Consider the following 22481-nt stretch of genomic DNA (forward strand, 5'->3'; position numbering starts at 1 on the left):
ACTCCCTCAGCAGCAAAGTGCTCCGTGAAGTGCTCAGGACTCTCAGTATGGATTATTTCCGTCCTCAGCACGGGCCGCGGTCTCCAGGCAGCGTCTGCCCCTGGGCTTTGTGGCACAGTGCTCAGAAGCCTCCCACTGCTCTGCAAGGCTCAGCAGGCAGCAGAGATGGATTTTCAGTCTTTCTTGTGGAATTGTTCTGCTTGTTTGGGTTTAAATCTCTGGCCCCAGCACTTCATTAGAAGAGCTATTTTGGTCTCATTTCCATTGAGGGGGTGCTCTTTTTCCCCCTTTCTTCCCACAATGGCATATTTTTAAAGAGAGAAAAATGAATGGAGCATAAGAGTATTGCTGAGGACGTGTTTCAAAATGCGTTTAATTTATTTAATCTAGTCTTATCCTGAGGGAAGTCTGGGAGTCCCTTCCCCCATGGCTTTTTTTTTTTTTTTTTTTTTTTTTTAAGGAAAAGAGGTAGTTGAGATAGAGAGGTAGAAAAGAAAAAAATTTTTTTCATTCTGGGAATTTGGGGAGAATATTCCACTAAAAGGATGCATGCTTCCTGGGGCCTTGCATCAGGCATGTGAGGGGTGTCTGATAATGGGAGGTTCTGGGAGAACCAGATGAGACAGAGCAGCTGACGGGGTCCTGGGAGGCCTAGGGGCCCTCGGATCCCTTAGCCCTGCCTCCCCTCCCATCCCCACACTGTGCCCATGCCAGTGCATGAGCAGAGACCCACTGTCCTTTTCCTCCCTGAACGGCCCAGAACTGTTGCTAGCAAGTACAGTACCTGAGCCAATGGAGTAGCGGAAAGAGCCAGGGCTAGAATCAAGGTCAGTGCACGTCAGCTTGAAATTCTGAATGTTTGTGCCAACTTTTAGATCCACTGGGATGACCATGAAGTGAAAATTTGGGGTACATACTGGCTTTTCATCATTCTCGGCAATGACGTTCACAGTGACCTAGAACGACAGGAGGGCGGTTTAAGTTATCATTACATTTTATTCAGTGTGTATGTGTGGTGTGTGTGTGTGTGTGGTGTGTGTGTGTGTTCATGTGTGTATATGTGTGCGTGTGTTTGTTCACGTGTGTGTATGTGTGCGTGTGGTGTGTGCATGTGCGTGTGTGTATGTGTGCGCGCGCGCGTGTGTGTGTATGTGTGTGTATGTGCTGTGCGGGCAGAAGTCAGAGGGCAACTTGTGGCTGGAAGTTCCTTCCTTTCCCCACCTGGATCCCAATGATCGGACTCAAGTTTCCAGGTCTGGCAGCACCTGCATTTACATGCTAAGCCATTTCATCAGCCCAAGCCTCAAGAGCTAAACTGTACTGAGTGCTTACTGTGTGGAGTGTGCAATTTACATGAATTCACTGACTTAACCTCCTGTGTGAGAGAGAACACGATAGCTCCTACCTACAGATGAGAAAAAGGTAGCTGAGAGATGGCAAATGATTGACATAAAGTCTCTCAAATAGTGAGAGGCTGAGTGTAGTTTTGTGTTGCTCCAAATCCTTTGTTGTTAGCTTCTCTGGGGTGTGTGTGCACATGCGTGTGTATGTGCCTGTGTGTGTGTGTGTGTACATGTAGAGTATGCAAATACATGCTTCCTGGCTCTTGAAGCATGAACATTATCTAAAATACATATTCCTACCACATGCCACCCTCACCCAAAGGACCAATCAGATGGGCTTGAATTTTCAGAACCAGAAGCAAAAGGGTACCTCTCTTCACCAGAGGCCACTGTCAGTGATTTTATCATCCAGGTACATGGTTGAGTGACAGCAGCATTATAATATCTGTCCCATCTGGTGTGCATGGCGGTGGGGGCAGAAACAGGCAAGGCTGTTTCAGGAAGAGATGAACTACAAAACCAAGCACTCTGGCTGCTTGCCACTCACCGCCAGCCCATCGAAGGAAAGCAAGATTTAAAGGGCCCTAGGAGGAACTTTGTTCCACAAAGTGGCTTTTGTGGGTTCAGCAAGACCAATGTCTTGCCATAAGTCTTAGCACTTTTTAAAAAAGATTTATTTATTTATTGTCATGTATGAGTGTTCTATCTGCATGCCCATGTACATGTCAGAAGAGGGCATCAGATCTCATTATAGATGGTTGTGAGCCACCATGTGGTTGCTGGGAATTGAACTCAGGACCTCTGGAAGAGCAGTCAGCACTCTTAACCTCTGAGCCATCTCTCCAGCCCCCAAGTCTTAGCATTTTTCTTAGTCACTCACAAACATGAGCCGCAAATAAAACTGTGGATGCTTTTTACATCCTGGGAACTGCTATCTACTCTTCTCTTTATGTACCCATCTGCTGTAGCCACATGGTGAGGGTATGAGGCAGACCCTGAGTCAACCAGCTGGGTGTGTGTCAAGAGACCCAACAGCCACACTCACAGTGACTGCGTTCCAGTCCTCGCCGTTGGTGGCCCTCGACTGTGAGAACGTAGACAGGAGTGGTTTCATGGTCTGCTTTGGTTACTAGTTGAAGTTCTCCAGTCTTGGGATTAATCCAAAATATGTTTGGGTACTGGAGGCTGGCCCCTCCTCTGGATATGGAATACACCACTTGCCTCTGGGGAAAATCTGCGTCAGTGGCTCTCACCTGCCCAACCCGGGTTCTGCCTGCAGGAACAGAGAGTACAACAATTAATACTGACTTGGTAAGGGGGAGAAGAGGGGAAGGAGGGAGGGTAGAGCTATCCTCACTGCCATTGGCAGACTTTTGTAAACTTTCTAGTTGTCAGAAGTCTGTATGTTTTATATATTACATTTAAATATTAAATTTAAATAATGCAAATGAGCATGCCATCCCCACACCCAGCTTTTAACAGTAATCATTTCTAAAAGTCTCTTGCATTTTTCAAATATTTCATAATGAGTTCTTGGGGCTGAAGAGATGGTGGTTAGGAACACCAGTTGCTCTTTCAGAGGACACAGATTTGATTTCCAGCACCTGCGTGGTGGCTTGCAACAATCTGTAACTCCAGTTTGGGGAGAGCTGACACCCTCTTTCTGTTTCTGCAAGCACCAGACATTCAAACAAAGCACTATCATACATGCAGGCAAAACATTCAAACACATAAAATACCAATAAATAAATCTTTAAAAAAAGAATGTAGCAGTTGATGAATACAGACTATAGATGTTTAAAGTCTGTTCTTCCTGCTTATTTTACTAGTGTTGCTAGGCTGCTGAAGTTCTGAGCTGCTTCCTTTGTGAAAGTTATCATTAAATACACTCCTATGGGCCAGAGACCTGGCAGTCAACTCTGCAGGGTAGCATCACGTGTGTGACCCAGAGAAGATGACCAGAGTAGTGAGATCAGTGGATTTATGAAATAGTTGGTCCTATTGAACATATAGAACGCACTGGGCAAGGTATAAGGAGCTAAATGTGTTCCCTGGACCATCTCGTTGTGTTTTGTTTTGAAGCCATGTCAGAAAATAGAGACTGTCATCTGGAGAATAAAATGAACAAAATAATTTTGAGGGGTGCCCTGTTTTTGATTTGGTTCGGTTTTTCATTATAGAAGAAATATCCATGATCTCAAGGTACAAGGCTGGGGAGGATTTGACAGAACATGCTAGATAACAGAAACATAATATTACCTTCAAGTCAGGGGAGAGGAAGAGAAACTCAAGCTGGGAAGCAGAGGCTCGGGCACTCCCCCTCCTCTGTCTGTCTCTGTCTCTGTCTGTCTCTCTGTCTCTCTCTCTCTCTCCTCCCTCTCCCTCTCCCATGTATGTGGAGTGTGTGTGTGTGTATGTGTCTCCTCCCTCTCCCTCTCCCATGTGTGTGGAGGGTGTGTGTGTGTGTGTGTGTGTGTGTGTGTGTGTGTGTGTGTGTGTGTGTGTATGCTCATGTTCCCATAGGGTCACAAGTAGTCCACATTGATTTTGAACTTGCTATGTAAGAGCAGATGGCCCTGACCTCTTCTTCCTCTTGCCTTCACCTCCCAAGGGCTAGGATTACAGGCATGTGCCACCATGTCACTCATGAGAATCTTTTCTGGATGGGAGAATAGCCCATAAGAATCAGGGTAATGATAACCATTGAGATGTAACAAGAATAAATTAATAAAAATTTTTTAAAAAAATAATCAGAGTAACATATAAAGGCAGAAAATGAGACTGCCAGTGAACTAAGAACAGGGGGAGAAAGTGCTCTCATTTTGCCTTTAAAGAAACTAGAGAAGTCGGAAGATTTTTCCCTGGCTGAAAATCCCAACTCTGAGTAAGCTGGTTAGAAATCATAGAGGAGACCAAGAGAAGCTTAGTCTACCACACTAAAGATTGTCGGGTTAATGGAATGCACAGACAGACAAGGAAGCAATCATGGCATTCGGAGCAATGCCGTTTAATTATGTTTTCAAATCCATGTTGCACTCGGCAGTGGCGAGAGCAATGGGGTGGGGGTGGGGTGGAGAAGAGGGGTAATAAAACAACCCTGAACTCCTGACAGGAGCCATGCCTCTACAGAGCCTGAAGACAGGTGCGGCCTGGCAAGAGTCTATGACCTGGGACTTGACCCCTACCTACCTGGTCTTGTTTCTGCCACATCAAACATGTAGGAAGGTCTATCAAAGAGGAGAGGAAATTCGTTTTCTGGGCTTGTTAGAATAGAAATGTAGATGTTATCTAAAAACGGAAAACGAGACAAACTGAAATCAGAACCTGTACTCATTTGTTGAGTGAGCATTTTGAAGCTCACATTTTGAGACTCTTAGCTGAAGGCTCCCTGACACAAATACAGGCTGCTATGGAGCCTGGAGGAGGAAGGATAGGATGAGCCTGACAAAGACTGAGAGAGCCAAACGAGCCAGTATGAAAATGGAGGCAGTGTGGAACAGGGGTGGTGTGTAGTGGGGTGGTGTGGAGTAGGGGTGGTGTGTGACGGGGATAGTGAGCAGTGGGGGATAGTGTCTAATGGTGGACAGTGAGGTATGGGGATACTATGAAAAGAGGAAAAGTGTGGAATATGATATTGTGAAATGGGGATACTACGGAAAGGAGGAATACTATGGGATGGGAGGAAGAGTTCTAGCCACTGCAACACCACTACCATATAAACCTCCTTGATTCTCGGGGAGGGAGGGCAGGTGCAAGTGCTTGGCACAGCTGAAGAAAAGGGAAGTTGGAGGGGAGGGGTTGGAGCTATAGAGTTAGGCCAGGTCGTGGAAGTACTTGTGCCAAACCCAAGAGTTTAAACACGAGCTTGACAGGTGCTGTATATTGGCATTTCCGTTTATAAAAAAAAATCACTGACAGAAATGGTGATTCTGTGTGGGAAAAGAACAAGACAGAAGGCCAAGAGACCCTTAGAATACCCAAGTGCTAAGGGGAAGTAGCTGTTGGGGCCTGATTGGTGTAACCTAGAAATACCCAGCACAGTTTAATCACTGATGCCCGAGGAAGACCCCATATGAAATAAGACAAAAGGGTACTTGCTTTTATAGTATGGAGGGGCGGCATCCTGCACCTGGATCATCACACTGTACTTGTTGCCAGATGCAAGGTTGCTTGGATTTTCATAATCTAGATCACCAATCAACTAGGCCAAAACAGATAATAGATCACGATGGATAAACAGGTCTATTATTGAACTGACAGATCTATGTTCATACAGTTAGTGGCTGTGTAAATTGTCAGCATCCTTTGGGAAAGCATTTGCCAGGTCTCCAGAGGAGCTCTGAGACAGCGGCCAGCTAGAGAACTTACTCAGGATTTACCAGCAGAGAAACATCTATGTCCAAAGATGTCCACACAGCTGGCGCCACTATCTAACAAACAAGGTCCCATCTTCAGGTCAGTGGAAGAAATGCAGAATTTATACAAGAACAGTTCCACTATTTAACATACTTATACAGATAGATGGATGGATGGACGAACAGACAGACAGACAGATAAAACCACACAGAAAAGAAACAAGAAAAATACATCAAAATGTTGACAGTGTTCACTTTTATCCTGTGATGCTTTTTAGTTGTTCCTACACTTTAAGTGGTAGATATGGACTAATAACCTACAAAAATATGAATTCTACCCCCCAAGTAGAAGTTTTTTAGGATACCATTACTCTCTGGGGCAGGGTGTGAAGATGGCTTGAGATGGGAGGTAGAGAAGGAGGCATGCTGAAGAGAAAGGTGGTGGGCAGCTAGCTCTCATCCCCAAGGTCCACTGGAAACACCTCTCAGGACCCACCCACTTGGCATGTCCCTCCTCGTTGTTCTTGTCCCCCACACCCTACAGCATGAGCCCTGTTGAGTAGAGGCCTCACATGCTTGCTGAGCCCACCTTCCACACGCCTTGCCATTCCGTCTGCCTTTGCCCTGGATTGTACTTTCTACCCGCTCCTCTGTGTTTCGCTGGTGCTTCTCTGATACAGAATCTAGCCAGATGCCTCAGGCCCTGCCTTCTCTCCCTTGTACCTCATTTGAGGAGAAAGCCCTCAAAGAACAGAAGAGCTAGTGTATATGGGGGCGCTGCCATGCCCACAGTGGCTCACTAAACAGAACACAAATGCAAGCCACACAAAGTCCCAGGTACCCCAGCACAGCTCTGTGTAATGAATGGTGCTGAAGCCTGGGTAAAATAAAGAATGCACGGCCACTAATAATTCTGTCAGTTACCGAAGCTCTGAGAGGAGACTGCCTTGCAAATTTCTCTCTGCAGGGTGGCAAAAAGCACCGTGCCTGTTGGGCCAGCTTCCCCAGTGCCCTTTCAGTGATGCAATGACCATAAACTGACCACAATTCTCCCAGAGCCAGCTGGATGCTGTGAAAATCTGTGGCTGCTCCCCACTCCAGATGGCGTGGTGAAGTTGAATTTGTTGTTTGGAGCTTCGCTGTCATCATCAAAGCAGAACTTGCTCAGGTCCAAAAGCAACGTCCCGTTGGCTGCTCTTTCAGGCAACATAATGCTGGCAAAAAGACATAATTCAATATTTTCCCCTAACAAATGGTGACTGAGTAGGCCTTCTAACCCAGGAGGAGGCTGGATCCTTATACTTATTTTCAATTCGGCAAGTCCTTGCCTATCACAGTGCCCTCCTCTCTGGCCTCACCATTCCTGCCCTTGAGTCCTTTCTGATTGTTAAGTGTTAGCATCCTGACTGTTAGTATTAGCATCCTGTTAAGTGCCTGATCGTGGCAGTCTGCTCCCAAGACCTGAAAAGCTCCTCCACTCCACCATGATCCTGTTGGAAGTGACTGATCTCCAGAAGCTGGATTGGGAATGGAGGTCTGGGGTGGCCCTGTTCACAGGACAAAGATAGGAAAGGATTGACATCTGGTTCTCAAAGCGCCCAGACTATGACAATGTGTCAAGTCCTCTGATTCTCAGTATCTCTCTACCAACCAAAGTAGACTCCTTCTGTATGCTACAGCCTCTTCTTGTGATGGCCTGGCAACTGTGGAGCAAGGATCGTGTTAGGCCGTGGCCAATTAACAGCATCTGCTTTCTAGAAGAGAGGACAGGTGTTCCTGGGTCTCCACACTGGCAGAAAGCACATCTGCCATTTTGTTTCTGTCTTCACTGGGCAATGCCTGGTTTTAGTCATCAATCCTTTCACTGGGGACCACTTATTAAATACTTACTGTGTGCTCTGGAAAGTATCCCTAATCCCAGCATCCCCAAGAGGTTTGTACTTTTGTCCATAGGAGGGTTTCAAAGTTTATCTCAGAAAGCTGCAGCCTCCGGACATGATTCTTCATTGCCTGTGTTATCATCACTGTAAACCCTGAGCTCCAGTGTGATGGGGCAAGACAGTGCAGAGGTTCCTCCACCTTGGACTCTCGCTGAGGCCATTTCGGGTTTAACCAGAATTTGATCTCCTTGATGGAGAAGACCATGGAAAAGTACCTGACTCTACTCTGGGAAGCAAAGATCAGGATTTCCTAGCTGACTTATCTCAGCTTCCGTTAAACAACTTGTTTGTGTGATCCAGTAGCTTAGCTTCTGTTAAACCACTTGCTTCAAACTGCTTACTTCTGTGAAACCCCCCTGCAGCTGCCCAGCAAGATGCAGGACAGAGTTTCTGCTTTTCCAAGCATTGTGTTCTGGATACTTGGGGTTACACCCAGGACCCCAAACACTTGGGTGTGGTCCCAACTAGCATGAGTAAAGAATTTTAATTGGCTATACACTTTGGCTAAGCAGTTATCTCTGGTGAGCTCCCCATAACTCCATCGGTTATATCTAGGTGATGGGTGTTTGTGGATCTAAGCTTCAATTACAACTGCAGAGCCGCGGGGGGCGGGGGGATCCATCTTATAAAGAAGTCAGGCTCCTGGTGCCAGACTCAGTCATTCTCATTCTCTCATATTCATTCATTCTCATTTTATTCTCTCTCTCTCTCTCTCTCTCTCTCTCTCTCTCTCTCTCTCTCTCTCTCTCTCTCTCTCTCTCTCTTTCTCTCCCCCTTCCTCCCTTCCTCCCTCCCCCCCCCCCCCCCCCCCGCCTTCAGCCTGTTGCATCCTAGGCAAACACTTAAAGCTACATCAGCAGTTTTGACATGTTCTTTCATTTTTCTCCACACTTGGCATTTTTCCCACAAAGATTTTTCTTGGAAAGCCACTCCCCCTCATATATCAACCCCTGACTCTAAGGGAAGCAGTGCAGCAGCACACAGACCACTGGGCCCTCCCCATGCAAAGGTGACTATGCCCAGCAGCTTTCCAAATCCGCCTCCTATTCATGAACAGCTTGCAAAGCACTTTCAGCCAAGTGCTGGGCAATTTACAAGCCCCTCACAAGCCTCCACTGGAGCCCTGGGCTCATTCATCATCAACCTGGGATAGCCACAGGCCCTCAGTGTGAAGACGTGGGAAACATGAGGACCCTCCTCCACACTGTCCTGCCCCTCCCACCTGCAGCCTCTGGTAGTCCAGCTACCCCCTCCCCCACTGCTGTTAATGAGTGCTGGCACCCAGCCCACCCACTCCCCTGCCTCTCGGAAGAAACTTCCGAAAGTCACAGTGCCCTGCTATAACTGGGGGACATTGCAGGCTGAGCTCGTGAAGTGAAGATTTCCACCTTCCAGAACAAAGAAAGAAACTAGCTCTTTCCTGGACCCAGTTCACTTCTAAGCCTCCGCCAGCTCAGCTGGGAGTTACCCTCATCGGAAAAGCCTGGAGGTGATGACTGCATTGTTCAGAATTATCTTCGGTAATGAGTCTAATCAGCGCTGTGGCTGACTTAGTGTGATGGATTTCAGGGCTAATCTGGAGAGAAGATCAAGAACAGGACAGTCTGTGGGCTTGCCTGGAGGACACACAACGTTCACACTGTGATGTTACCGGGTAATATGGAAGGCAGCCTGCAAACTGTCCTACTACCTCAGGGGACTCTGGGCCACAAGAAGCCAGAAGATTCAATGAGCAGAGATGAGAAAAGAGAACACCAGCAAAGGGGCTTGAGACAGCACAGTCTGCTGCAGGCGTAGATACCACTCAGTGCAGAGGAGGAAGGAAGAGCTGGAGGGCTTAGGATAGATCTAGAAGAATTTTCTAGCATGCGCTGGAACCATTGACAATGTAGATTTTCAAGGGATGTGTGAGGGAGTCTGCAAAGCTCTATTCCATCTCTAGGGTCCAGACTTCCTTAAGCAGAGTATGGGTTTAGACTATGCATGTGATGGTGTGTGTGTCGCTCTCTATGGCCCCACTCCTGCCCATCTCAGAGACTGAGCATCTGGAATGCTCAAATTGGGAGAGCAACCTATACCATGGTTTAGCTTGTGATTTGATCAACCAGGGTCTCAGCAGGAAGTAGATGGTAAATGAGGATAATTCTAGAAGATTTAGTAAAGGGATGATTACAAAGGAGTGTTTGGGTATGTGCAGAAATCTGAAGGGCTGGTGCATCTCTCAGGTCTAATTAAGAGTGGAGCATCCTTACTACCCAGAGTCTGGGAAATACCAGTGGAGGGAGAAGTCCCTGAAACTGGATCCCCAGGGACAAGGAGGATTGTGTGCAAAGAGCTGCCTTACAGGAACTGAGCCCTTCAGAATGTGGAGGGGGCAGCCCAGAAAGGGAGGAAGTTGACTCCCTCCCCCAACCCAGCTTCACATTACCACCACCACCCCCCCCCCCCCCCCGTTATTTTGAGAGCTCCATACTGGTCAGGAGAAGGTGGGATGCAAGGAAGGGAGTGGGCATGGTGCATCTAAGGCATGTGCAGAACGGACTGCAAGCCACCACACCGATCCTCTAGTCCTGAGGAAAGCGTGAAAGTTGTGAAATGGGGAGCTGGTCATAAATATAACAAATGAACCTAGTAACTATTGCTTACCCCAGACAGTCTTTGTCTAGGATTCTTTGTGTGGTCAGGCTGTGTATTCAGTCTGTCTAAAGTCACTTGGAGCATCAAATATACCCCAAGAGACTTTGCCTATAGGGTCATCAAAAGAGAGGCCTGTTCTGCTCTTCGGCAGCCTCACTTCAGATGCAGAGCACCCTGCACACAGCTGTCACTGCTGAGATGCACCCACCCCTGAACTGCCCGCCCCCAGACTTCCAGAGACTGGCTAGCATGGAAACCACAGGGTTGACACTGTTGTGGAAGAATCCCCAATTGTGTGGCTTTTTGACAAAATAGCAGGAAGACAAGCCATAGTTTTTTGTGGTTGTTTGTTCGTTCGTTTGTTTGTTTGTTTGTTTTTAAAAGACATAGTAACCCAGAGTCAAAAAGGACTTTATGGAGCTGGAGTGAAGGCTCAGTGTTTATGAACATTTGCTGCTGATCCAGAGGACTGGGTGCAGTTCCTAACATCTATGTGGAGGCTCAAAATAATTGCCCATAACTCCAATATCGAAGGGATCTGGTGACTTCTTCTGACCTCTGCAGGGAACCAGGCATGCTTGCAGTGCATGGATATATATGGAGGCAAAACACTAATACACATAAAATAAAAATAAATAATCATTGAAGGATTTTACTTTTAAATTACCGTGAAATAATTATAAATCAAAGAACAAGTGAAAACATACAGAATTGTCCCACGTGCATCTGTATTTTCCTTTTACTTACATGCAATTGAGTTGTGTGAGGTGTGCTAAGATGTTTTGTTTTACCACCTACTTGGCTTTGTTTGTTTATATTATTTGCTGGGGTTTCTTTGGGAGCTCCTGGTCACTAGTCCTGAACTCCAGCGTCTACAACTGCTAACAACACTGTCTCACCCCTGGTGGCAATCAGTAAAGACAAGACACGTTCCAGAGAGGGCCCGTGGTGCAAATGGAATGAAATAAAAAAATAACTGGAAATGCAGGTAGAAAGTGAAAAAAGCAATAACGAAGAGGGACCACAGTGACAGGGTAAAAGGGAAAGATCTTTGAACAAGACAGGACACTGCACATCTGCGTGTAGAGAGCCACTTCCTAATGCCATGCTGTATCAGAGCAGCCAGAGGCCGGGGCCCACCCAAGAGGAAGGCATTCCCCCACATGACTACCTGAAGGTGAACTTTCTGCATGTTGCGGGGTTGTCATTGATGTCTTCCACGATGATGGTTATCTGGATGCGGTTCTCCTGGCCCCCAGAGGGTCTGTCCCTCACCAGAACTTCCAGGGAAACAATGGGGTTCTGTCTCAGCTCTCCTGCATCTCGATCTAACCTTCGGGCCACTTGGATCGTCCCTGTCACTGAGAAGGCAAAGGTTAGAAGACAAAGGATGAATGAAGGCACAGGGAACGTGGAGAAGACAGGAAAAGACTTGCAGAATGATGACTGCAGTGTACACTGGGAACAGCCCCTACACACACACACACACACACACACACACACACACACACACACACACACACACACACATACGTCCTGTAAAATCATGTGTGGTTCTGGGCTTGACATTCATTGTAGCACCTGATCTGATCCTTCTCTAAAGCCGGAGCTTACACTCCAGGGTTGGGCCCTGGGCACAGCACTGTCACAGCTGGCAGAACTGGTAGATAGCTCACTTCAGTTTGACCCGCTGGATTCTCTTGCAGAATCTGTTGCTAAGAGACATACATTTGGAGAGTGAGTGAGGCTACAACTGGAGCTGCAGGTAAAAGGCCAGGACTTGAGCTGCTGAGATCTTTGGAGCTAGGCTGGCTCATACCCCTCTTCTGCCCTGACTTTCCAATGAGGTAGGCCTCCTCTCCTCTCTCCTCTCTCGTCTCTCCTCTCTCCTCCCCTGCCATCCTCTCCCCTCCCCTCCCTTCCCCTGCCCTCCTCTCTCCTCCTCTCCTGTCTTCTCTTCATGTCCCTTGTCTTGTGCTTAGCTAGATTTGCTTTCATTTTTATTATTTGGAACCGGAGTCTTAGTTTAAAAACTCAACAACAACAACGGTGTGGGAATATGAAATATAGTTCAGAGGCAGAATGTTTGCCTAGCATAGACAGGGCCCTGGGTTCAATCCTCAGCACTACTGTGGGGTGTGTGTATGTACATGTGCCTTTGCAAGTGTGAATACATGCGCATGGGTGTACTTCTTAAAAGTTCAATTTTGCAGCACCAGAGTGAATAGAATTCTCAACCAAGATCATCGATGCCTACACTCTTGGCTGTGTGAAGTCGTCAATGTCAGAACCGTTAGAAGTTTCCAGAGATAGATCCCAGTTACTGGCTTTGCATATCCATCATTGCCTCAGTCCCAGAATAGGTATAGTTTGCTCAAAAGCTTATGGCCTGGGATTGTCCAATGCGGGCTTCCACAAAAGCACTATGTAAAGTGAAGTCCACCGGGCTGATGTGGCCTGGATTTATGAAGATGGGACAGTTTAGTTGCTAGTAGGACAAACTCTATAATCATCTGGCTTGGACATCACGATGCCCCTATGCAGTGGGGCTCCTGGGAAAACACTGAACCTATCTAGGTGTCTCTCTAGGCCTTGGCTTTTCTTTGTAAACTCTGGATGATGTTAGCTCATTTGGGTGTGCAAGTACCGGAGATGGAACGCATGTGGCCTCGCTGTACAATGACTGGCAAGTGTGAAGTCTCCAGGAAGGTGGCTGTTTCAGAGGACAGGAAACTCATTCTCTACACTGGGCTCCTTATATGAGAACATAGCTGGCAACAGTCTAACAAGGTGATGGAAAGAGACATTGTCCAATGCATCACCATTGGCCACATGTAGCTATTTAGGCCCTGAAATGGGGCCACTCTGAACTGAGATCTGCTGTAAGTATAAAATACACAACAAGCTTCCAAACAAAATAACACAACTATCTCAGTTACTTTTAAATATCACTTCTCATTTTTTAAAGACAATGTTTCTCTGTGTAACCCTAGCTGTTCTAGAACTCAGTCTGTAGATGACCAGGCTGGCCCCAAACTCACAGAAATCCTCCTGCCTCTGCTTTTGAAGTGCTGGAATTAAAGGTGTATACTACCACTGCCCAGCTCAATTTGATTTTTTTAAGTGAGACTATTAAAGATACTGGAATTACCCATCTGCCTACATTCTACTTCAGTGTTGGTATCACTCCTCTCTTCTAAATCCTTAGGAGTGTGCAGATGGGGCAGGCAGCTCATGCGTCTTCACAGGCCCCCCTTCCTGGGAGCGATGGGGCTGGGGAATGCTACCCTACAACAAGGCACACTGACGTCTGAGATAACAGCAGAAGCAGGAGAACCTCTCCGCCCTTATTCTGTCCAGCCCTGCAGTGGCCATTAGGCCTTCGCTTGAGAGGTTTGCCCAGAGATGATAATCATCCTCCTCCAGGAGGAGAGAGGCACCTGAACACCTGGCCTCGCACAATTTACTCCAGTTTCAGACACTTTGTCATCCAACTGGAATCATCCCTTCACTTTCTCATCAAAGTTAGTATTAGAAAATGCAATTTTCCAGGCATGTGTAGTTTAAGTGTCTGTCTCCAGTACTCAAGAGGCTGAAGCAGGGGGATTGCCATGAGATAAGCAAGACCTTATCTCAAAAACTGTATGTGCAGGTGCACGTGCAGGTGCAGGTGCAGGTGCAGATATATAGAGATAGATATAGATAAAGATACAGAGATAGATATAGCTCTCTCTCTAGGCAATGGTTGTACATGCCATTAACCCCAACATTCAGGCAGATCTCCAAGTTCGAGACCAGCCTGGTCTACAGAGCAGGTTCCAGGACAGCCAGAGCTACACAGTAAAACCCAGTCTCAAAAAACTAAAAACAAACAAACAAACAAAACAAATGAAACTGAACAAAAACAAAAACAAAACAAAAATACCACCAAAAAAAAAAATCCATAAAATATAATTTCCTCTATGTCCTTGAGTCTTTATTTCCACACAGATGGAAATATGCGGGTTCTATTTATAGAGGTTTCCACCTTAATCTTAATGGCACTTGAGGGAAAAGAAAAAAAAGCAGCCAGGCATGGTGGCGCAAACTTGTAATCCCAGCACTCAGGAGGCAGAGCCAGGTGAATCGCTGTGAGTTCAAGGCCAGCCTGGTCTACAAAGCAAGTCTAAGACAGCCAAGGCTACACACTGAGACCTTGTCTCGAAAACAAAAAACAAAAACAAAAAAAGAAAGAAAGAAAGAAAGATCAGCCTAGTTCCTCATAAAGGTGAAAAGTGATCCAGCTGCTCACACTCACACCAACCTTAGTTGGTGTCTGATGCTTTTAATACATCCTTTCCCTGACAGCTAAGGATGAACACAGACAGAAGGGCAGGCCAAGAGCCAGAAGAGAACAGAAAGCATTGTAAAATCACTCAACGGCTGGGTTCAGGATGCGGATAGGGTGCTGCAGCTGACTGCAGCTGACTCACACTGATCTATCACAAAAAAGCTGCTGATGGTAGTGATGCTGTAGAGGAGGCGACCAGGAAAGCTCTCATCATCGGGATCCACTGCTGTGATGTTCGCCACCATGGTTCCCGGACGCACTTCCTCTGGGATGGAGTACACTCTCCTCGGACTGCAACGAAAATACTGCAGACGTGGCTAATTTGCAGAGGCAGGGGAGGGTGCAGACTGGGCGGTAGGTATTTTGGTGTGTGCTAAATATAGCACTGCATTGCTTGAGTTGCATCAACACACAGAGAGACTACAGCAGCTGAAAGGAGGGGATGACTGGCGTCTGAATTTCCAAAGACCACATCCCCATGGATTCAAAGAAGGCCAGGCTGTTGTTACTGCAGCAGTGTAGAGGGGCACAGCCGCTGCCTGCCTGCCTGCTTGACTCCAAGTGCCCAGCTTACCCACCTGTCTCAGACCTCCATGCTTTTGTAAAAGGCCAGTAGCGAGATCATTTCAGACTGGCAGAATCACCTTTAACTTCCCTGCTTCCTAAGGTGCCATTTTCCCGTTCAGTTCCTCCTTAAAGGGAGGCAGTGTTCATCTCAGCTCCAAATGGCTGTCTTCATGCTGCGGGCTTCCTCCCCACACCCCCACAACCCCACACCCTGGCTCACCACTGCTATCACACAGGGAGAGCCAGAGGAAGCAGACATTAAAGAAGCAGAGACAGTCTGTAGCCAGGCCCTCATGCTAGCCTACCCCCATTGGCCCTGCTCTGAATTCTGGACCAAACATCACCCATAAGGGGGGGGGGTTCTCTTGTACCCCATTGTTGGGGAAGAGTAAGCTTGTTTTGTCCAAGAGGTCACTCCAGTGCCCGCAGCTCCCTGCCTAGTGTCCCACCGAGCAAGCCTTCATGTCCTGTTTCTCACTTGCCATATCCCTTTTCAGAGTCTGTGGCAATGGTGGGCTGGACAAGAGGAGCCAGGGGCAGCAAGGACCAGAGGCACAGGCAGAGGAAAGAGGCAGCCTTGTCTTCTGCAACCAGCAGAACCCTGTTTCTAATGCAGGATGCTTTTTCTTCCATCCACTAGATTGGGTCTAGTCACTTCCTCGCCAAGGTCACAAGGATGCTTGGTGGTTTGAATAATAAAATCTCCCCACCCACCCACCCCCACGTTTCTGGCATTTGATTATTTGCTCTGCGGTTGGTGCTTTTAGGGGAGGCTTAGAGGGCATGGCCTTGCTGGAGGAGGAATGTCACTGGAGTCAGGTTTTGATGTTTCCAAAGATTCTACCTTCCCAGTTTGATCTCTGCTCCCCTTTGAGCTTAAAGATGTGAGCTCTCGACTGTTGCTCTAGCTACCATGTCTGCCTGCTGTCATGTCTCCCAGCTATGATGGTGATGGACTCTTAACCTTTGGGACAGTAGGCTCCAAGTAAGGCCTTCTTTGTGTAACTTGCCTTGTCTGTGTGTTTTATGAAAGCTATAGAAAAGAAAAAGTGCAGATGCTTCAATGCCAACACAGATTGATCCTGGCTTTTTGGCATTACTCCCAGGACCAGTAATTCCCAGGACCATCACCAGTGAGCTCAGTGGAAATGCAGACTGCAGAGCACTGAAGGGGGACCCAGATGTCCACTGAGAAAGCCAGGATAAGCACTTTAGTGCGGAGGTGACCATTAGTCCAGGGCCACCTCAGGCAGAAGGAAGACACCACAGGAGGAGTATGTCCTTACTCCCATCTTTGATTCCTTCTAGGTGGTGGTTCCAGGCTGTGGGGTGATTCTATCTAGACACATTTCTTGGTTGTCACAACTTGGAGAGGGAGCTGCTCTTTTTACATTGAGGGAGAGGCCGCTAACCAACACTCCTTCACATGGAATGAGCCTGTCAGAGAAGCATCGGGTTCAAGTCAAGTGTGCAGCTTAAGCCCTGCTCAGAGGCCTAGAGTGAGTGCTGGGTGTGCCAGGTCCCCATGAAAGGCACAGGGGACAGTTAGGGACAGTGCCTCAGGCTCTCAAGCCAAACAGTCTTTCTGTGGTTGCACTGATAGCCAAATGTGGTGGAAGATAAAGAGTTAGTGTGTGATTTGGGGATCCAAGATTCCAGAGCAAGGTCTAATTTCAGGTACTCCAAAACAGAATAAATAGGATTATCATTCAGATCCCCCACTCACTGCCGCACTACACATGGCTACAGGTGGGGCCAGTGATGGCATCCTCACATCCTCTGTGTGACAATGGGGGACAGGGAGCCTTCTTCCCCGAGAATGAATATGTGAAAAGGCCCAGCCAGGCACCCTTACCAGAGGACTCCCAGTGGCTACAAAGGAAACAGGCCCAGGGAGAAAGAGCTATTCCAGGACATCTGAATAAAGTGTTCTGCCGTCAGCACTGCACACAGTAAATGTGCCCTGGTTTTCAACCTCTGGGAGCCACAGACTCCCAACATACACTCCACACACCACAAAGCAGACAGACATCTGTTTCCACCCATGGGATGAAATAAATGGGAAGACAGTCTCAATAACAGAAGCAGCACTTGCTGTGGTGGCCTTAAGTAGACCCAGAGATGAAGAGCTGTGTCCACACCTGCAGCAGCTGCCACACACTCAGACTTGCTATGCCTGGGTCAGGTTGAAGATTTAATCTTGTAATCGACAATGAAATAATTAATGGCTAGCTCTAGCAGACGTTTGAGGGAAAAGAAAATAGTAAATCCAAGGGAGCAGGCAAGCTCTCGATTCGGCCAGCATCCAATGTCACCCCAACTAACTGCATCCCTTTGACTCATTGTTGCTGAGGGATGGGGGCACTTGTAACTGAACAGGCTGAGGGCAAATGAGGCAGTGCCTTGGCCTTTGTAGAGCGCAGGCTCCTGCAGACACACCGCGATGCAGACACACCGAAGCAAAGCTGGCTGAGTCAGAGCCTAAAAGCTCCGTCTTTAAAATCACTAGTGAGAACCAAGGAGCATGAAGTTGCCCTCTGGGTGGCCATTGCCCCTTCCCTGCCAAACTGGGGCACTTTAGAAGATGGGGTACAAAGCAGATCAGTGCCCAGAGGAGGACTTCTTTTTTTCTCTTTGCCATCCTATCAATTTGCTTTTCTATCTGTGCTGTGAGGAGTATTTCAGGCAGTTTGCTTGCCAACTTCCCAGCTGTCACCTTCGTAGACTTTTTAGGTGAATCTAGAGAGCTGTGTGGGGCCCGGTGCCTCAGCCTGAGTCTGAACTGGTATATGGCAACCATTTGTCAACCTTCTGGTGTGTGTTTCTAGGCCATAGCATCTGTAGAGATGTCCCCGGGCTCTCTGGTACCCCGCCCAGCACTGGGCACTGATGGAGACAATCACAGGGGAAGATGACTTGTTTTTGCAATCGCCGTACACATACATACACAGCTGGTCTGGGGCTCATGTAAATGACCAGAAACTTTGCAACTGTCTCATGTTTGCAAAGTGTTGCAAGCTTAACCTGGGCGTAGGGTGGACTTAATACCTCCCAGGCTTAAAACACACTTGTTTTTGCACATGCTTGCATGTTCTTATGTGTGCAGGTACAACGGCATATGGAGGCCACAGAAAAGCCTTGGGTGCCATTCCTCAGAGCTGTCTGCCCATTTTCTTTTTTTTGAAACAGGGCTTTTCACCAAGTAGGCTTGGCTGCCTGGCCAGTGAACCCCTAGATTTGCCTGTCTCTATCTCCCCAGCGCTGGGATTTGTAAGTGTGCAATCACACACAGCTCTTTTGCATGGGCTCTGGGGACCAAACATAACAAGAGCTGTACCTACTGAGCCTACGCTCCAGCCCTCTTAAAATATCTTTGCAAATATCCTACCTAGCTCTTCTGCTTGTGGCTTTTTCAAATACTTCGTTTATTTTTAATATTTTTAAAGTCTTTATTTCTCTCCCTCCTTCCCCCCCACCCCCGTGTGTGTGTGTGTGTGTGTGTGTGTGTGTGTGTGAACACATGGGTGCAGGTGCCTGAGAAGGCTGGAAGAGTGTGCTGGATCTCCTGGCACTGAAGTTATAAGCTATTGTGAGCTGCCCAATGAGGATGCTGGGAACTGAAGAACTGAACTCTAGTCCTTCAACAAGTTCTCTTAATTGCTGTGCCATCTTTCCAGCCCTAGTTTACTTTTTAATTCACAATTCATGCCTTTGGGTTTGGTAGAGCAGCTTGTGTTGTATTGTTCACAGCCATTAATGCTGCTGACCTACCCCCCCCCCACCCATCCCCTACCCCAAGCACAAGATGGTGCTGTTTCCATGGCTGGGGCCTGAACCCTCTCATGGCAGCAGAAAGACAGGCTGTGTCGAAGGCCACCTGCTGGTCCTAGATCCCATCCTATCTTTCGAATCCCTGTGTGCAGCAGGCCAGGATCTTCCTTTGGGCCTCGGAGGAGGTCAGGTCCACCCTCTTCCTCAACATGCATACATTCTTTCCCCTCATCTCTGCTGTATGTGGAAGCAGAAGGCACAGTCCTGTGCCTTTCTGGCTCCACCAAGCCAAGAAGAAACTTTGGTATGCCAGCAGCCTATTATGGTGACAACAGTACAGGCTCTGAGATTCTGTTATTAACATGGGGCACTCCATTGAACAAGTGTCTGCCTTGCATTCATCTTCTACATGTGTACAGTACCTCACAGGGAGCATTGTGCTCAGGCCCCACCCCTCTTTAACATGTCCACAGTCCCATGGTATATGTGAATGTGTGCTGGGGGGTCAGGAGGTATGGGGAGCAAAGGGACATATGGGCTTGTGAGGCATAAAGGACACCGGAGATTTCTTCTTCTCATATCTTGTCTAGGCCAGAGCAAAGAATATCTCTGTTTTGTCATGAGAGTATCTAAGAAAGCTATAGCAACAGACTCTTTGGGCCCTATCGTGTGCGCTCTCAGGCCTACCTGGTAAAGCATGGGATCTCATCATTGATGTTCACAATGGTCACCTGGAGTGCTGTGGAGGCTTCGAGGTCCCCACTGTCTCTTACTCCCACAAGGAGGTGGAAGCTGTCAGGGAGAAATTCCAAGTGAGAGAAACAAGCTTTGCTGACACCACCACAAAGAGGAGTGGGAAAGAGCACAGTAGACAGGGCACAGCCTCCTTTCTAGCCACCTGCTTCTTATGGACCTTCAGAGGTCAGACAGATGTGGCCACCTTGCCTCTTCGGCCATGAAGCTTACTCCGTCATTTCTCAGTCTGGAGAAATGAGGCTACACGGATACAACTACTTGGACAGATATCCACTCAAGCCAGCCAAATCAATCTCTGTCTTTACAATGTCCCTGCAAATGGGCTTCTTCCACTTTCTAGGAAATGTGGCTGTATTTTATTCATTCATTCATCTGAGGGGCTGGATATGGAAGCCAAGGCCTCCCATATACTAGGTAAGCACTCTGCCACTGACCTATACTCTGTCCTCACTAACTACCCCAGCTCTCTTGACTAGTATAGAGCCAGGAGCCTCACCTGGCTTTCCCAAGGCCTATGGCTTCCATCTCAAAAGCTAGCCTCTCTTGAGAGGATTTCTTGTCACACTTGCTGCCTTTGAATGCCTCTAGGTGCTACCCTCCTGCTCCCGGCCCCCAGCTCTGGGCATTGCCCTCCCCTCCCCAAGCTCCATTACTTCACCTGGTCCTGTCAGCTGAAGCCAAACTCCTAGCCATATCTCAGGTTTCTCAGGGACCAAGCACCCTGTTTGCATCTGGATAGTCCCTCACTTTTCTTGAGTTTAAGACAGCCATACTTCAGGGAAGGTCATTGGCAAGATTACCTCTTGTGCCCTGCTTCAAAATCCAGTTCCGTGGTGGAGAAGAGGGTGCCATTAGCAGACATTCTGAAGTTTGTTGAGGGAGAAATGAGGAAATACTATAAAACAAAGACAAGGTAGAATTAGGTCGGCACACCCTCAGGTGCCTGTGCTCCTGTCCTGTCTGGCACTCTTGGTATGTACAACATTGTGAATGATTTAAGATGCCCAGATAAGCAGTCTTGAGACTTTGTGGCTGCCAAGGAGAAAGGCCTTTAGATGAGATTGGTCTGAACGGCGAGTACTCGCTAAAGAGCTGTTCCAACTGAGACTTTTCCAAAGGGTCCCTGCCTGGGAAAGCTCTGCTGCAAGCTCTGCTCTCCCCCTGACTTCCGCTTACCCTGGCTCTAACACCATGACTTGACTTTACTCAACACTGCTTAACCACACCTCTCCTGCATTAGCTATTAGGACCATGCCAGCAGACGTGAGATCTTATGTTTATCCTTGAAAAAGTTGACAGTTACAAAGTTCAAACCTTTACCTAAACATCATCCATTGCAACAAGAGGAAGGAAAAGGAAGAGGCAATGGGACTTGAGAATGTGGGAGACAATGAGACTTAAGAGTTGGAGACACACTGTTCTTAAATTTTATCCTGATAAGAGTCTTCCCACATCTTTGGGTAGTTGAGGGTTTTGTTGTCCTTGATAACCAGTGCCCAGTGCTACTCTCTTGACAGTTGTCTGTCACACCCATGACACCTGATAGAAACACACAGGCTCATACATAGAACCCACTAAGGCCCAGACCACAGGAGGACCATGTCTGTTCTCCTTCATAAGTACTCGTCAAGATGGCTTCTTTGCCTGGATTATAGAGGCAAGGAAGTAGGAAAAGGAGCTCAGGGAGCTGTAGGAGGGGTAGGAGTGGAGTTAAGACATGCCAGAACCCCAGCAATCTCCTCCTGAGAGCAGCAGGGGTACAATTGCCCCTCCAACCTCAGGCCTGCATGTCTCAGTGCATGTAGCCTTGTGCCCCTACCTTGCTCCCCAGGAGGAGGTCATGTAGCCTGGTAGCTAGGTTAAACTTCCCTTCTCCTTATATGGCCATGTCCAACAGCACCTGGAATTCCTCTTTATGCAAATGAGGTATCCCTAGCATCCTGGCCATAGCCAATAATACACACTCACCCTGAAAGCCTTTACCTAACTCAGAAAGGCTTAAGTAACCTTTGCGTCCCCCAATTAAATGAGCTGTCTCAATGAAGCCTGTCTCCTGAAAGTCTCTTCTCATTATGATCACACACACAGACACACACACACACACACCCTTCCCCTCTAAGGACCCACTGGTCCTGATACAGGGGAGCCTGTACGGCAGGGAAGGGCTTGCATCAGAAGGGCTGGGTACGTGTTCTGGTTCTTCCTTTGCCTGTCACTTAGGGGCAATACCAATGGCTCCACTCTTTTCTGCTGGGAAAACTGGCTGAAAATATACGCTGCTAAATAGGAAAGCAGTGAGAAGCCAGTTTAAGTCCCTTGACTGTAAAGGGCTCTGAGGTTGGAAGGTTTCATATTCACAGCTGAGAGGTGATCTATCCTCGAGGCCTTCGATTGGTGAATCCAATAATGAATGGAGGAGTTGAAACCAGAACTATAGGCCCCAAAGTCTAAAACCATAGACACACAGGCAAGGTCTCCAATCTTCGATATGCTGTATGTGACCATGGTGGAGTTCCTGGGACCAAAAAAGAGTGGCCAGAAAATAGATTAAAGGTCTCCTCTGGAGTCAGTATAGAGTCTTTAAACCCTGTTTGAAAAGTATTTACTTTCTGTTTGCTATCTTTCTAGTTGTAATGATCACACTTTTACACGAAAATTGGAGACTGAGAAATATTAAAAAGCCACAAACTGAAATTCATGTGGGAAATCTCATCATTTTGATGGATTACTCCCTGTTCTTTCTGTGCAAACACACACCTTCCAAGATCTCAAGATGATGGGC

At 47.5% G+C, this 22481-nt stretch overlaps 1 protein-coding gene across 1 annotated transcript in view; it reads right to left on the minus strand.

The window, feature by feature from the left end:
* Cdhr3 (cadherin related family member 3) overlaps positions 1-22481 on the minus strand; it is a 98297-nt gene that overhangs the window by 10859 nt on the left and 64957 nt on the right. Inside the window, 10 exon segments of the mRNA XM_051166152.1 lie at positions 785-956; positions 2389-2421; positions 2423-2616; positions 4533-4631; positions 5442-5544; positions 6741-6912; positions 11447-11636; positions 14748-14896; positions 19631-19735; positions 20500-20594. Of these exon segments, the coding sequence (XP_051022109.1) occupies positions 785-956; positions 2389-2421; positions 2423-2616; positions 4533-4631; positions 5442-5544; positions 6741-6912; positions 11447-11636; positions 14748-14896; positions 19631-19735; positions 20500-20594 (1312 nt within the window).

The sequence above is a fragment of the Acomys russatus genome, chromosome 1 (genome assembly GCF_903995435.1).
Source record: "Acomys russatus chromosome 1, mAcoRus1.1, whole genome shotgun sequence".
In the NCBI taxonomy this organism is placed as follows: Eukaryota; Metazoa; Chordata; class Mammalia; order Rodentia; family Muridae; genus Acomys; species Acomys russatus.